Raw genomic sequence first — 18,498 nt, 5'->3', positions numbered from 1 at the left:
CTCCTGTATGAAATATACTCTTTTTTTTTTTTTTTTTTTTTAACTTTTTCAAACTTTTTGTTGGTTATATGGAGGGTCTAGAAAAGCATGATTCCATATATCATGTCTAAGTTTATCTATAAAAAACAATGTATGTACAAATCATGACGTCACATATATATTTCGAAGTTTAGTAAGTATAATATACAATTTTATCACATTTTTACCAGTGAAATATCAAAAATTATTCATTCTATAAAAGTGATATTTTTCACTAGTGAAGAATATCATATTTTTCACTAGTGAAAAATATCACTTTTGCTGATTTGACCAATCAAATTAATGATTAGAAAATAGCACAATAATTGACCAATCAGAAAGCCCGACATATACATCAGCAGCTGGACAGGGGAAACTACTTTTTTTGTTTACAAATTATCGCTGTAGTCCTAGTTAGCATACGGGATAGGGTTTTCGTTGATAAAAAATGTAATAAACAGAATATCTAACAGTGTCTTCAGTAAAACCAAATATATTTCACTCGTGTGGCTAATATTTTGATATTTTTCACTCGTGCTGCGCACTCTTGAAAAATATCAAAATATTAGCCCCACTCGTGAAATAAATTTGGTATTACTGAAAACACTGTTAGATATCCTCTATTTATTACATTTTTACCAGTGAAATATCAAAAATTATTCATTTTATAAAAGTGATATTTTTCACTAGTGAAAAATATCACTTTTGCTGATTTGACCAATCAAATTAATGATTAGAAAATACCACAATAATTGACCAATCAGAAAGCCCGACATATTTGTCAGCACCTGGACAGGGGGAACTACATTTTTTGTATGCAAACTTTCGCTGTAGGCCTAGTTAGCATACGGGGTAGGTTTTTCGTTGATAAAAAATGTGATAAACAGAATATCTAACAGTATCTTCAGTAATACCAAATATATTTCACTCGTGTGGCTAATATTTTGATATTTTTCACGAGTGCGCATATCCTCTATACTCTGAATGCCAGATATTTTGGATTTAAATCTGTACACAGAAAACAGTTTAATAGCCAAAAAAATAATGTTCCAAATGAGCAAATCTATGAAATTGATTATAACATATATCTACACTGAAATGCAGGACAATTAAATGGATTACAATTAAATATGTTGTCTATAAAGATTGCACGCGGCCGGAGAGCGAAACTATATTAGAAGATTGATTTTCTTCAACAACCAATTTAAATTGTTATATACAGGTGATCGTAATGGAGATGTTAGGTGATATACGGGGTCTGTAAGGTAAATTTCAATATAAATGCCATTTATTACAGAGATGTTAAAGGTACGGTGATTCACAACGAGTCCAGCCATCCTCTGACAGTCCACATACTCTACAGGGTACTTGATGCCAGGTTAGCCCCCACTCCTATTTTTATCCGACCGTAGTTTTGTAAAATCCTACAACTTAACAAGTCATGTGAACGCCAGAGTAATATTTTACATATTCCGGTTTAAAACATTGGTCACTTGCTGTAGCATGACATCTTTTTGGGTAGATTCCCAATCTCCTGTGTCGAAACATGTCATGTCATGCTCCGTAAACGTGTATAGCCTTCATGGTTCCACAACAGTTTCGGCTGGCTTGTACCTTCTTGATACGGAAGTGTTGTCTATGAGTTTACGGAGACCCTTTAGTGGAGTACACCGGCTTTCATGGCAGTGTTCTACTGAAACTTTGAGCAGGTAACAGGCCTGCGCCACCTCTTCTCCACTGATTTCCGCCAGCTCACCCCCTGGAGCTTGGCACACAAGTTTGGTTCGAACTCTCAGCCAGCCAGGAACTTCATTCTCAAATGTGATATTGCCCCAGGAGGAGAATTCCGTCATCTGTAGCTCTGATCCAGATACTTAAAATAAACAATATAATATTTACAACCGTATCAAACTTTAAAAAGTCACACACAGTTCACCAGTCCATGAGAAACAGCTGACTACGTGTAATAGTTTCCCATGTTTTTTTTTTACTGTGGGTTGGTCCCCGTGTCCATATGGCAACAGACTCATATACATGTATACGGTAAGAAAACGTGACACTTTATCGTGCTAAATCATTGATACAAATACATAGAATTAATTAATCAACAAACGCAGTATTGCATCTTCATTTTGACTTCAAGTGTATCTATTATGACACCACATTGCAAAACTTAATATATGATGACATGAAGTTGTGATGTCATAAATGAATTTCGAAATGAAAACTTCAGCTACAATGTGTAATTACAATAACTGAAGGGCGATATCAAACTTGTGTTATATAATGTTATCAGTTGTCTGGTACATTCTTTTGCTTCAGTCCTTGAGTTGACTCCTACCTGGACAGTCATGGTTGCATCTCTCTGTCTGTACGTCCGTGTCCTCTGACTTCCCGTCACATGACCTACCGCCATACTTGGGAGCAGGGTTGCTGCAAAATCTATACCGGGTCCGTTTCCCACTCCTCCCACGGGTAGATGAGCATGCTGACCACGGCGTCCAGTCTGTCCAGTGTCCGTGTTCTGGTGGTCACGAATAAAATTTGTTGTAAAATAAATTTAATAAATTTTACTTCATGAAAATAATTTAAACCATTAGTAAGCATTCGATATCTTGCCTTGTTGTAATTACGATAAATGTTTCTGTTAAAAAGACACAAAAATGATAGAAGTGTTTTGATTTAAACAATTGTTTGTCCTCAAAGAATTGACGGATGATTGTACTTTACTTGTAAAATTGGACGCAGTGTTTAGGTAGACACCTTATCTGCACAATCAGACAGTATATCAATAATAATCAAACATTTCCCTCTTTGTAAACACAATGTTAGCTTGGTGTTGATGTTCAAACAATAGTAAATCACATTATTACTGTAGGTGATTTTAGGCAAACTTATGGAAATATAAAAATCTATAAGATATTTATCTTTACTCAACTGTCGATTCTAATTCAGAATATTCAGTTCAATTTCTGTAATGCCTTGCGCAATTCACTTTGGTAAGTAAACAAACCGGTAAGACAGTTTTACCTGTGTCATTAGACCGCTCAGTAAGACAATTTTATCTTTGTCATTAGACCGTTCAGCAAGATAGTTTTACCTGTGTCATTAGACCGTACAGTAAGGCAGTTTTACCTGTGTCATTAGACCGTACAGTAAGGCAGTTTTACCCGTCATTAGACCGTACAGTAAGACAGTTTTAGCTGTGTCATTAGACTGTACAGTATGACCGTTTTACCTGTGTCATTAGACTGTACAGTATGACCGTTCTACCTGTGTCATTAGACTGTACAGTAAGACAGTTTTACCCACGCCATTAGACAGTACAGTAAGACAGTTTTACCTGTGTCATTAGACCGTGCAGTTACGACAGTTTTACCCGTGTCATTAGACTGTACAGTAAGACAGTTTTACCTGTGCCATTAGACCGTACAGTAAGACAGTTTTACCTGTGCCATTAGACTGTACAGTAAGACAGTTTTACCTGTGCCATTAGACCGTACAGTAAGACAGTTTTACCTGTGTCATTAGACCGTACAGTAAGACAGTTTTACCTGTGTCATTAGACCGTACAGTAAGACAGTTTTCATTAGAGGTCTTTAACTGATATACACCTCTTACCTGTACAATTGGTCACTTGAATATCTGTTCCTTGACAACTTTCGTCCTTACATTCCCTCCTCCGGCACATACAGGGCCCCGTTGATCTAGCATCTTCTGACATGGAACACCTTGACCACTGAGACCAAGCTGACCACTGGCCAGTGTTAACGGGACCTTCGGTCACGGGATCAGGGGTCACCAGACCTCCCTCAGGGATCTGGGAACATTCTGTCAGACCACTCACATCTATAACGTGATTTTAGGAAGAATTTATTTGAAACGACTCCTGAGTTCAATATTATTCTTGATAATTCAAGCTTATATAATTGGCTTATGTTGTCATACATTGTCATCAATATTTACTTATCACATCTTCAATCTCCAGATTGTAACACCTGTATACTTACTTATTATGTTATTAATATACAGAATCTGAAAATGTCTACAAACATAATATTGTTTCTAACCTTTTCGTGGCACTGGGATATCGCAGTGGAAGCTAGTATGGTTTACTGTATGTAAACAGGGAGACGGAGACTCGCCAACGCTCTCACAACTCGGTAAATCAGCAGTAAATGCATCTTTGGAACATTTTCGGTTAACCTGTCAAAATCAATTAAATCAAATTGTAGTGGTTAACCTCTCGAAAACTGATATTGGTGACAAATATCAAATTAGATGTGTTGGTGATATGATATTCATAGCATACAGTTGTGTTTGTGTTTTAGCCCGACGTGTACGTGATACAACAGCCTTATTTTCCATCCCTCCATCCCATGGTCTATGTGTTTTAGCCCGACGTGTACGTGATACAACAGCCTTATTTCCCATCCCTCCTTCCTATGGTATATGCCTTTTAGCCCGACGTGTACGTGATACAACAGACTTATTCCCCATCCCTCCTTCCTATGGTATATGCCTTTTAGCCCGACGTGTACGTGATACAACAGCCTCCCTCCTAGAATATGGTATATGCCTTTTAGCCCGACGTGTACGTGATACAACAGCCTCCCTCCTAGAATATGGTATATGCCTTTTAGCCCGACGTGTACGTGATACAACAGCCTCCCTCCTAGAATATGGTATATGCCTTTTAGCCCGACGTGTACGTGATACAACAGCCTTATTTCCCGTCCCTCCTAGAATATGGTATATGTCTTTTAGCCCACCATCATGCATCAGACAGTGAGTTATTCACCTCGAGCCCATGGTCCGTCCTTAAATCATTATTGTTGTAGATATTTCGTGAGAAGTGCGGATGAATCACTCAGATTTTATATGCAGTTTTCTCTTTTTTCCCTAGTTTTGCCCTTTTCCCTATTTTGTGCCCTTTAGGTTTTTGGACTGGTCAGAAAAATATACTGAATGGGGCAGTCATCTTTGATTTTGGCGACGAAATGTTGTCATCATTATCCGATGTACTAAATGGATCTTACTGAAACATGATAGGTACACCACTCTAAGCCCCTAAATGGATCTTACTGAAACATGATAGGTACACTACTCTAAGCCCCTTATACATGCTAGGTACACTACTATAAGCCCCTAAATACATGCTAGGTACACTACTATAAGCCCCTTATTTTGTTCAGTTACGAGCCTAATCAGGAAAGCATCCATCCTGGATTTTGACGGTACAATTTAGTTACTGATATTTCATGGAAATTTGTTATCGATATATCTATTAGTTCTTAGATCTTTCGTATACTTCATCTAGGGCCCCTTATTATCAAATGCTTAGAGGAAGAATGAAAAGAATAGAGAAAATATCAGATCTCTTTGGGATCTTCTGTTTGTATCGACAACACATACAGCTAAAAGCAGAACAACTTGTCTAAAGGTGGTCTATGTGTTGAAGGATATTTTTTGACGAGATGAGAACTAAGAAAACAGCACCAAATATGCTTGATAAAACAATTTACAGTGGCAGATTACTTACACTAACTAACTCACACCTTTCACCTCGAAATGCTGTAAACAAACAAATTAATAATTAGAATGTGTACCTTATCGATTGCCCCTTCGAATAATTGACATTGTTTTAAACACTAATCGCATTGTCTTTATGGCATATTATAGTGACACTCCGGGGCATATTATAGTGACACTCCGGGGCATATTATAGTGACACTCCGGGGCATATTATAGTGACACTCCGGGGCATTTAAGGATTGAGGTGTATGGGGGTATAAACCTCAATAGGTCTTGAGACAAATTTTATGAACTGCGAAGCAGTTCATGATCAATTTGTCTCAAGACCTATTGAGGTTTATACCCCCATACACCTCAACAAAACTTTATTTAATCCTTATATTTATATTTTTTGATATTTTGTATATATTTTGTCCTTGACAAATAGGGACTTGTGCAAGTCTACCACGGAACTTACCGAAATGTACGTCATCACTCTTCGTCTACATATGGGTATTACTTTCAGGATTTCTTTCATGAACAAACTTAATAACGAATTAAAACAAATATTATTTTTAATGGAATTTATTTCATATAAATATGATAACTTTTGAAAATGATATAGTCCCAGCTCGATAAATGTATTCCTACGCCAGACTTGATATAGTTCATTGAAAAATGACTTGAGTTAACTGTGGTAGGTTCATTGAGTCTGAATTAAGTGGAAATATAGATATATTATAGTGACACTCCGGGGCATATTATAGTGACACTCCGGGGCATATTATAGTGACACTCCGGGGCATATTATAGGAACTGGGATATTATAGTGAATCGGGCATATAAGCACTCCAATATAGTGACCTCGGGCATATTATAGGAACTCCGGCATATTATGTGAACACTCGAGGCATATTATATACCTCCGGGGCATAATGCGACACTCCCATTATATACATCCGAGGATATTATAGGACACTCGGCATATTTGTGACACTGAGATATTATGTGCACTAGGCATATTATAGGACACTCCGGGCATATTATAGTGACACTCCGAGCATATTATAGTGACACTCGAGGCATATTATAGCGACACTCCGGGCATATTATTGACACTCGGCATATTATAGTGACACTCCGAGCAATTATGACACTGGGCATATGATAGTGACATCGGCATATTATAGTGACACTCCGGCATATTATAGTGACACTCCGGCATATATAGTGACACTCCGGGCATATTATAGTGACATGGGATATTATGTGCAACTCGATAAATGTATTCCTACGCCAGACTTGATATAGTTCATTGAAAAATGACTTGAGTTAACTGTGGTAGGTTCATTGAGTCTGAATTAAGTGGAAATATAGATATATTATAGTGACACTCCGGGGCATATTATAGTGACACTCCGGGGCATATTATAGTGACACTCCGGGGCATATTACAGTGACACTCCGGGCATATTATAGTGACACTCCGGGGCATATTATAGCGACACTCCGGGCATATTATAGTGACACTCCGGGGCATATTATAGTGACACTCCGAGGCATATTATAGTGATACTCCGGGGCATATTATAGCGACACTCCGGGGCATATTATAGTGACACTCCGAGGCATATTATAGCGACACTCCGGGCATATTATAGTGACACTCCGAGGTATATTATAGTGACACTCCGAGGCATATTATAGCGACACTCCGGGCATATTATAGTGACACTCCGAGGCATATTATAGTGACACTCCGAGGCATATTATAGCGACACTCCGGGCATATTATAGTGACACTCCGGGGCATATTATAGTGACACTCCGGGGCATATTATAGTGACACTCCGAGGCATATTATAGTGACACTCCGGGGCATATTATAGTGACACTCCGGGCATATTATAGTGACACTCCGGGGCATATTATAGTGACACTCCGGGCATATTATAGTGACACTCCGGGTCATATTATAGTGACACTCCGGGCATATTATAGTGACACTCCGGGGCATATTATAGTGACACTCCGGGCATATTATAGTGACACTCCGGGGCATATTATAGTGACACTCCGGGCATATTATAGTGACACTCCGGGCATATTATAGTGACACTCCGGGGCATATTATAGTGACACTCCGGGCATATTATAGTGACACTCCGGGCATATTATAGTGACACTCCGGGGCATATTATAGTGACACTCCGGGGCATATTATAGTGACACTCCGGGGCATATTATAGTGACACTCCGGGGCATATTATAGTGACCCTCCGGGCATATTACAGTGACACTCCGGGGCATATTATAGTGACACTCCGGGCATATTATAGTGACACTCCGGGGCATATTATAGTGACACTCCGGGGCATTGCTGACAATAACGTTCGCTACAAAATGTATGACATGGATTTCAATTTTCAGCGGATCATTTTTACTTTCAAACGGCAAGATAAGTAAACTTATGTTACATAATCTCAATGTGTTCAATTTCTACAATAGAAAATTCCACGTGATTTCATAGCTCATGTTTCGTTTGCTTACTAGCTCAATGATAGAATAGCAAAAATAATAAAGGAGACACTTACGGTCACTACAGTTACATTGGAAATAACCGGGTTTACAAGTCAGCAGCCTTCCTCCATTCAGACATATCCAGTTCCCTCTTGTACAGCCTGAAATGAATGTATACAAATGGAAAATGATATTTCTTCCTTAGTCAATTTCCTAGAAACTGTCTGGCCGAGAAATGTCGGCAATGAATATCTTCTTATGTTTATATATCAGATAAGTACATTTGTATACCTGATGATATACACTAACGTTTATGTATCAGATACATATACCTGATGATATACACTAATGTTTATGTATCAGATAAATATACCTGATGATATACACTAATGTTTATGTATCAGATAAATATACCTGATGATTTACACTAACGTTTATGTATCAGATAAATATACCTGATGATATACACTAATGTTTATGTATCAGATACATATACCTGATGATATACACTAACGTTTATGTATCAGATAAATATACCTGATGATATACACTAATGTTTATGTATCAGATAAATATACCTGATGATTTACACTAACGTTTATGTATCAGATAAATATACCTGATGATATACACTAACGTTTATGTATCAGATACATATACCTGATGATATACACTAACGTTTATGTATCAGATAAATATACCTGATGATATACACTAACGATATACACTAACGTTTATGTATCAGATAAATATACCTGATGATATCAGATAAATATACCTGATGATATACACTAACGTTTATGTATCAGATAAATATACCTGATGATATACACTAACGTTTATGTATCAGATAAATATACCTGAAGATATCAGATAAATATACCTGATGATATACACTAACGTTTATGAATCAGATAAATATACCTGATGATATACCTGATGATATACCTGATGATATACACTAACGTTTATGTATCAGATAAATATACCTGATGATATACACTAACGTTTATGTATCAGATAAATATACCTGATGATATACCTGATGATATACCTGATGATATACACTAACGTTTATGTATCAGATAAATATACCTGATGATATACACTAACGTTTATGTATCAGATAAATATACCTGATGATATACACTAACGTTTATGTATCAGATAAATATACCTGATGATATACCTGATGATATACCTGATGATATACACTAACGTTTATGTATCCAATACATATACCTAATGATATACACTAACGTTTATGTATCAGATAAATATACCTGATGATATTACACTAACGTTTATGTATCAGATAAATATACCTGATGATATCAGATAAATATACCTGATGATTTACACTAACGCTTATGTATCAGATAAATATACCTGATGATATACACTAACGTTTATGTATCAGATAAATATACCTGATGATATACACTAACGTTTATGTATCAGATAAATATACCTGATGATTTACACTAACGTTTATGTATCAGATAAATATACCTGATGATATACACTAACGTTTATGTATCAGATAAATATACCTGATGATATACACTAATGTTTATATATCAGATAAGTACAATGTACATTTGTATACCTGATGATATTACACTAACGTTTATGTATCAAATAAGTACAATGTACATTTGTATACCTGATGATATTACACTAACGTTTATGTATCAGATAAATATACCTAATGATATCAGATAAATATACCTGATGATTTACACTAACGTTTATGTATCAGATAAATATACCTGATGATATACACTAACGTTTATGTATCAAATACATATACCTGATGATTTCAGATAAATATACCTGATGATATACACTAACGTTTATGTATCAGATAAATATACCTGATGATATACACTAACGTTTATGTATCAGATAAATATACCTGATGATATACACTAACGTTTATGTATCAGATAAATATACCTGATGATATACCTGATGATACCTGATGATATACATTTGTGTTGTCAGGAGGATTCTGACCAGCTTTATTCTCGGTATTTTTTACTTTTGTGGACGGAGGTGAAATTTTCAGGTTTGCATACGTATGCCAAAACAAGTGTGCATAGGCTTCTGCATCTAGCTACACCAGAGACCTATATTTAGTATATAAGTCTCTGGCTACATGTAGTAGAGTATCTATAGAAATATTAGTCCCTAATCTGCTATATCAACCAGATGTAACATTGTAAAGTCAGAAGCAGAGGATAAGCTGCAATTCACTTTGAATTTTGGTTTAATTCGGCCATAAAATGCATACTTCAATAACGTACCTTGGTTAAAATGTTTAATATCAACGGATGCTATTCTTTTGTCGTGTGACAATGAAAATATAAAAAAATAAAGATTGAAAATAGGCTATCTATTTTAGAGTGGTTTTGCAACGGGCAATCGGATTGGTCAACAGCTCTGTGAAACAATACTGACTATAATTGTCGACCAATCAGACTGTCCGTACCAGATGCAGACACCTGTGATGTGTGCAAAGGTTCATTTAATTCGTAATATTAGAAATTTTAGCAACCTAAGGTTGACGAATTCTACATTGACGATTTAGAGATAAAATGAAAGTTACTTGCACAATTGGCTCACTGCACAATAGGTGACTTTGTATAGGACACGGGTATTTCTGGCTAGGCGATTGGATGGCGTATATCATGAGTTCGAGGTCCGGTCAGGCCACGAGTCATAAAGTTTTCTCGTACCTTTGCAGATGCAGTTGTCGCACGTGGAACACCCATATACAGGTTACACGAGTGGTTGTTGGATATGGAATTTATTTCACACGAGTAAGTTATTTTTTTAAAAGTTACAAAAGACACGAATTTATCGCTAGCGCTTCATGTTAAATTTGCCTCTGTCCAGTTGGCATTCATCAGCCCACAACTTCCAAATGAAAGCAGTTCAATGCATATATTTACCTTTGACAATAATTTTTAAAGACTATATCCAGGAATTTCGCTCTGACTATGAATGAACTAATTATTATCGTCAAAGACGGGACAGCCTTTTCATCAGCCATCTTTCGTTATCGCCCACGTGACTATTATGATGTCACTATATAAAAATGACATCATAATAAAGATTTGGAAGTTAGGGCGACAAGAAATATTTATCTGTCACCCAAATTGTATTCTTATCGACTGCATACTACTATTTGGTAACAGTCCAATGCTTATAATATTTACATTCATATCTTTTTACGGTAGCTTAAGTCGCGTTTTAATTTGCCGCTTCCCCTATCACTGACGTCAACAAGTTCAAATACCGAAACAGCCAAAATTTCCAGAAGGAATGATATAGTCCTTCCATGTCGTTATTAATAGTAATCACATAAAAAATATATTATATTTCATATACGTTTGTAGACATCGTCAAATTGTACACAATTGCCTAATTTCTTAGTGTTTAAAATCAAAGCCGTTTTTAGGCGCAATGATATGCGGTTACATGTAACATTTAGAAGTGATGCGGCGTTGAACGGGTACTGCACAGGACATACTTGATTCCTCGGAAACACGTACGTTTCTATCGACTGGATTTACGTTATTTTCAGAAGAATATCAGTTCTTAAATTCTAAATGAAAGTCGTCTTGACCACAGGCGCTTGCATAGGAAATGCGATTTTCAAAAAAAAAAAAAAAAAAAATTGATATCAATTTTTTTTTTTTTTTTTTTTTTGAAAATCGCATTTTCTATGCAAGCGCCAGTGATCTTGACATTAGGTGAAAACGATTCCAAGGATATTTCTTTCGAAACCGATTCCAGTCTAACCTGTCACATCAGTGTCGCTAACTTAGCAGACGATGTTCAACTTCACAGGGACTCGATTTTGGAGTAAGGTAGGCCTTTAACATCAGTGAAAAACCACAAAACTATCATTCAGTATGCATACACAACCGGAAACCATGTCGATACTGCCGATTTTTTTCACAAGATTTTTGAATGTTGTCGTGTCTAGCATTTCTGAAAATTCGGCAACGAGCCTTGGCAAAGCCTAAACAAAGTACCACACAAAAGACTTCAGTACAAACTCAAATTTTATGGGATTACAGTGAACACACTCGCATAGATAACAGACTTCGTAACACACAGCACACAAACAGTAGTACTTGATGGGAAGCACTCAGATAAAATACCAGTAACATCAGGAGTACCCCAAGGAACCTGTTTGGGCCCCATCCTCTTCGTCATTTACATTAATGATTTACTAGATTACATCAAACACAGTACCCTCAGACTTTTTGCAGATGACAGCATCATTTACAAAACAATACACAACATCAATGACGCAACCAAACTACAACAAGACATAGACGTAGCAGGCAAATGGGAACACGATTGGCTGATGACCTTTCACCCCGACAAATGCAATATCATATCCACATCCAACAAACGTACAAAAATTAAATACCCATACAAACTCCACAACCACACATTACAACAAGTAGATTCCAGGAAGTACTTAGGCATACCATTACATAATCTTAAATGGGACACACATATAAACAACATCACATCAAACGCAAACAAATCACTAGGATTTTTGAAACGGAACCTAAAAATAAACTCACAACACATCAAAGATAATGCATACAAGGCCATTGTTAGACCCAAACTGGAGTACTGCTCCTCCATATTGGACCCTCACAACACAAGCCAAATAGATCAGTTTCAAAAGAAAAATACAACGCAGAGCAGCACGATATGTGAAAAAAACAGATACCACAACACAAGCTCATTACACGACTTGCTAGACAACTTAAATTGGTCATCACTACAAACAAGACTCATTCTATTCTACAAAATCATACACCAACATGTATCCATAGAATACAGCAACATCCTTCATCCAACAGACTCTAGAACCAGACAAGTACACCCGTACACTTACAAACACATATATCTGCTACCAAGGACACATACATTCTCCTTCTTTCCTCACACAATTACACAATGGAACCTCCTTCCGGTAGCAGGAGTACCGTGCACCACATCGGAGGGCTTGAAGGCACACATACCACACTCAGTCCTTGAACCCCTCACAAACAAACAGTAGGTCACAATAAATTGTTTATCCTTTTAACCATACTAAAAGAAATGAATAAGCGCCCCTGTGACCCACACTCCCATAATCGTCATTATGTGGTATACCACATTGACAGACGAGTTAAGTACCTGTGGTATACTACATTGACAGACGTGTTGAGTACCTGTGGTATACTACATTGACAGACGAGTTGAGTACCTGTGGTATACCACATTGACAGACGTGTTGAGTACCTGTGCTATACTACATTGACAGACGAGTTGAGTACCTGTGGTATACCACATTGACAGACGTGTTGAGTACCTGTGCTATACTACATTGGCAGACGAGTTGAGTACCTGTGGTATACTACATTGACAGACGAGTTGAGTACCTGTGGTATACTACATTGACAGACGGGTTGAGTACCTGTGGTATACTACATTGACAGACGTGTTGAGTACCTGTGGTATACCACATTGACAGGCGGGTTAAGTACCTGTGGTATACTACATTGACAGACGGGTTGAGTACCTGTGGTATACTACATTGACAGACGGGTTGAGTACCTGTGGTATACTACATTGACAGACGGGTTGAGTACCTGTGTTATACTACATTGACAGACGGGTTGAGTACCTGTGCTATACTACATTGACAGACGAGTTGAGTACCTGTGCTATACTACATTGACAGACGGGTTGAGTACCTGTGGTATACTACATTGACAGACGGGTTGAGTATCTGTGTTATACTACATTGACAGACGAGTTGAGGGACTGTGGTATACTACATTGACAGACGAGTTGAGTACATGTGGTATACCACATTGACAGACGGGTAAGTACCTGTGGTATACTACATTGACAGACGTGTTGAGTACATGTGGTATACTACATTGACAGACGAGTTGAGCAACTGTGGTATACTACATTGACAGACGAGTTGAGGAACTGTGGTATACTACATTGACAGACGGGTTGAGTACCTGTGGTATACTACATTGACAGACGGGTTGAGTACATGTGGTATACTACATTGACAGACGTGTTGAGTACCTGTGGTATACTACATTGACAGACGGGTTGAGTACCTGTGTTATAGGACTCACACAACTAAATCAGCTAATCAGCTGGTGTTTCACCCGAACCAAGTCCCTGAGGAAAATGTGTTTCTTAGGTTTGTAGCTGTTTTCCTGAGTAAGTAACATATGAAATGGGTACTTTCTATATACGAGAATAAAGTATAGGGTCTTGAGGTTTGGAAAATCAAAAATATACACTCCCACTGAAAATAGAATGGCGTAGGATTCGAGGTGTAAAAAGGCGAGAATTCCCCAGGTGGGGGTTCCCCAGTGTACTGTTAATGTCAGGGTTACTGTCTTTCGAGTACCCGTGTGCTCTAATATGCCATTAAACCTATACAATAACAACATTTATCCGATAGAAAAAACTTCAAACTTTAATTTGATATAAATTTCACATCATTTGAACTTCAAACGAGCAAATAAAGGGATTGGGTCACTAATAATAACATATAGTAAATTATTTAGTTGTGTGAGTCCTTTAACAGAAACAAATCGTTAGTCCAAACTTAGCTGCAGATGCAATACAGAATGTAGGTGTATGAATATGTAAGGAATTCAGACATTTTGTTCGCTGTAAAACGATTTACTATGAAATTGCGCGGAAGTAAAAGCAAAGTTGGGTGTTAACTATGAATCGTAATATCAAATTTTAAAACACTGTTTCAAACATCCAAATTCATTTATGAGAAAAATATCAGTATTATCACAGACTGCAGAAAACCTAATGTTATTTTGAGCAAACTGTTTTCTAGTCTTCCTCGTCAAGTTCAAGGTCATATGTTTTTTTGTCGAACAAAATGAATGATATCTTGATATATTACTACATCACTCACATCCGGGGTTATATGTAAAGTCACCGTGGAGTTCCGATATTCACGTCACCGGAACTACTTACATTCGTTTACGTCACAATCCAAATGACTTTTTTTAACATCTCGTGCCCGCATTCCGTACTTACATTCGTTTACGTCACACTCCAAATGAATATGTTCTATCATCTCGTGCCTGCCACACAAACAACGGAGACTCACAGCCTTAGGAGAGGAACTATGTGGTTGTTTACAGAGCAATACATCTGGAAGAAGACACAAGGGCAGACATCAGTACCAAATATTATATATTAGTGAACTCCTATCATATTTAGATAAACTTCAAATGTTTCTATATAAGAACTAAAACACCGACATTTCTGTTCCGTTATATCCTGGTAATCATCAAGCAGCCATATGACCGTATCGCTTTAGTTAACGCTCGATATAACTATTGACTTCTATGTTTTTGTTCACTTCGATTTGATTCATTTAACCCTTACATACCATCACCACTAACAACCAGGATCACTGTCAGAGATCAACTCTGTCCTTGAACCTTTGACCCAAATGACCCTGACCAAGTAACATTGATCTTTGATCAGCTGACTCCGTGTTTTCTTACGACCAAGTTTGCTTCATACTGTCGTAACAAAATGTGCATTTGACGTGATACAAAATTTAACTGAACTTTTGACCCAAAGACCTTAACATTTTTACTTCGGTAACCTTGATCTTTGGTACGTTTACTACTTGTGTAATTCCGACTGACCTCCCTCCATCATTTCACAAAATGTTAATCAGTGGAAAGATATAAAATTTGACTTTGAGCTTTAGGGCTAATGACAACTACCCTTGACCTTGATTTTCGATCCCAGTATGATCAATTGACTCTCTCTTTAATTCCGAACAAATTTGCTGCATCATTTCATAACAAACTATTCATCAGTGACCCAGTGACCTTACCTTTCTTGATATAGTAACAGTGACCTTACCTTTCTATATATAGTAACAGTGACCTTTAGTTGGTTAACACCTTGTTTACCAGATCTCCACCATTCATCAGATACATTAAAACCAAAAAATCACCTTGACCTTTCGGCCTAATGACCTTTATAGGTGACCTTAATCTTTGACTTCAGCTAAATGATTCAATGCTTTTTTACATTCACAATGATAATGAGCGATATGTTGACGTTCACACTGACGTTGATATTCACAGTGACGTTGATATTCACAGTGACGTTGACATTCACAGTGACGTTGATATTCACAGTGACGTTGACTTTCACACTGACGTTGACATTCACACTGACGATCATACATTATCATATCATTATAAACCAATGTTGATTTAGATACTTACTTTCTGGATCACCATTAGTGCAGTCTTCCAATGTCAGGTCTAAAACATATAAATTGCGATGAGTCAACATTCGAGATCAACATTTTAGTCACTTATAACGAATTAGGTATGTTCCAACCCATTACATTTATAAGTACATTTGAGTTAATGGGAATTTGTATTCTTAGCGCAAAAGAATTTTTCTCCCAATAACGCATGATCTGCGTGAAACTTAAAATGAACCATGACGCATATATATGAAATACTGACATATTCTAATAACACGTGGAACACCAACACCGACCTCGAATAAATCAGGATATGGTTGGTTTATTAAAAAGTTTGTCAATCAATAAAATCTGTCGCGACCCTACGGGGGAATAATTGTTGATTAATGTTATTTACCTTGAAATTTACACTAACCTTAAGCCTTATGACGTAAACTGGGACCTTTAAACCCACGCCGCTAGAATGTATGTATCGTTTAACGAGAACTGTAGGTAAGTGATCAACTTAGAAACGTCATCAAACATTACACTATTGTCAACACCACATGTCAGTATGCTCCCTGGTCCTGTTAGCATAGTGACTTGATCAATTGCTAGTATGATAGCTAACCATGGGTCTTGCTGTTAACATGTACATGTAAAGAGGTCCACCTGGATTTTTCAGGAAACATAGCAAAATGCTCCGATTTAACTTCTATTTCAAATATTTTCCTACTTTTGAATTGGCTCTCCCAACAATGGTTCTACAGGTGGCATAAATCCTGTCATTCTTGAAAAGGTTTGTTTTGTTTTGTTTGTTTGTTTGTTTTTTTAAGTAACAATTGAATAAATTCGGTACAGTGTAGGTATTGTCTCGGATATGTATCATCTTTTGTTACGGTACAGTGTAGGTATTGTCTCGGATATGTATCATCTTTTGTTATGGTACATTTTAGGTATTGTCTCGGATATGTATCATGTTTTGTTATAGTACAGTGTAGGTATTGTCTCGGATATGTATCATCTTTTGTTATGGTACAGTGTAGGTATTGTCTCGGATATGTGTCATCTTTTGTTACGGTACAGTGTAGGTGTTGTCTCGGATATGTATCATCTTTTGTTATAGTACAGTGTAGGTATTGTCTCGGATATGTATCATCTTTTGTTACGGTACAGTGTAGGTGTTGTCTCGGATATGTGTCATCTTTTGTTACGGTACAGTGTAGGTGTTGTCTCGGATATGTATCATGTTTTGTTATAGTACAGTGTAGGTATTGTCTCGGATATGTATCATCTTTTGTTATAGTACAGTGTAGGTATTGTCTCGGATATGTATCATCTTTTGTTACGGTACAGTGTAGGTGTTGTCTCGGATATGTGTCATCTTTTGTTACGGTACAGTGTAGGTGTTGTCTCGAATATGTGTCATCTTTTGTTACGGTACAGTGTAGGTATTGTCTCGGATATGTATCATCTTTTGTTATGGTACAGTGTAGGTATTGTCTCGGATATCTGTCATCTTTTGTCATAGTACAGTGTAGGTATTGTGTCGGATATGTGTCATCTTTTGTTACGGTACAGTGTAGGTATTGTCTCGGATATGTATCATCTTTTGTTATGGTACAGTGTAGGTATTGTCTCGGATATCTGTCATCTTTTGTTATAGTACAGTGTAGGTGTTGTCTCGGATATGTGTCATCTTTTGTTATAGTACAGTGTAGGTGTTGTCTCGGATATGTATCATGTTTTGTTATAGTACAGTGTAGGTATTGTCTCGGATATGTGCCATCTTTTGTTATAGTACAGTGTAGGTGTTGTCTCGGATATGTGTCATCTTTTGTTACGGTACAGTGTAGGTATTGTCTCGGATATGTGCCATCTTTTGTTATAGTACAGTGTAGGTGTTGTCTCGGATATGTATCATCTTTTGTTACGGTACAGTGTAGGTATTGTCTCGGATATGTGCCATCTTTTGTTATAGTACAGTGTAGGTGTTGTCTCGGATATGTATCATCTTTTGTTACGGTACAGTGTAGGTATTGTCTCGGATATGTGTCATCTTTTGTTACGGTACAGTGTAGGTATTGTCTCGGATATGTGTCATCTTTTGTTACGGTACAGTGTAGGTGTTGTCTCGGATATGTGTCATCTTT

The 18,498-nt window shown here is 37.0% G+C and overlaps 1 protein-coding gene across 3 annotated transcripts in view; it reads right to left on the bottom strand.

Annotated features, from left to right (window-relative positions):
- Positions 1-1,284: 1,284 nt before the first annotated feature.
- LOC117325764 (hemicentin-1-like) overlaps positions 1,285-18,498 on the bottom strand; it is a 45,323-nt gene continuing 28,109 nt past the window's right edge. For all 3 annotated transcript variants that reach the window (XM_033882210.1, XM_033882219.1, XM_033882227.1), the window contains exons 4-11: positions 16,380-16,418; positions 15,163-15,279; positions 8,127-8,213; positions 5,561-5,592; positions 4,089-4,224; positions 3,640-3,867; positions 2,360-2,542; positions 1,285-1,891 (exon numbers count right to left, since the gene is read on the bottom strand). In XM_033882210.1, the coding sequence (XP_033738101.1) occupies positions 1,599-1,891; positions 2,360-2,542; positions 3,640-3,867; positions 4,089-4,224; positions 5,561-5,592; positions 8,127-8,213; positions 15,163-15,279; positions 16,380-16,418 (1,115 nt within the window). In that variant the 3' untranslated portion in view covers positions 1,285-1,598. The remainder of the gene's footprint in view (positions 1,892-2,359; positions 2,543-3,639; positions 3,868-4,088; positions 4,225-5,560; positions 5,593-8,126; positions 8,214-15,162; positions 15,280-16,379; positions 16,419-18,498) is intronic.

This window comes from Pecten maximus, chromosome 1 (genome assembly GCF_902652985.1).
Source record: "Pecten maximus chromosome 1, xPecMax1.1, whole genome shotgun sequence".
Lineage (NCBI taxonomy): Eukaryota > Metazoa > Mollusca > Bivalvia > Pectinida > Pectinidae > Pecten > Pecten maximus.
This window is presented reverse-complemented; position numbering and strand designations above follow the sequence as displayed.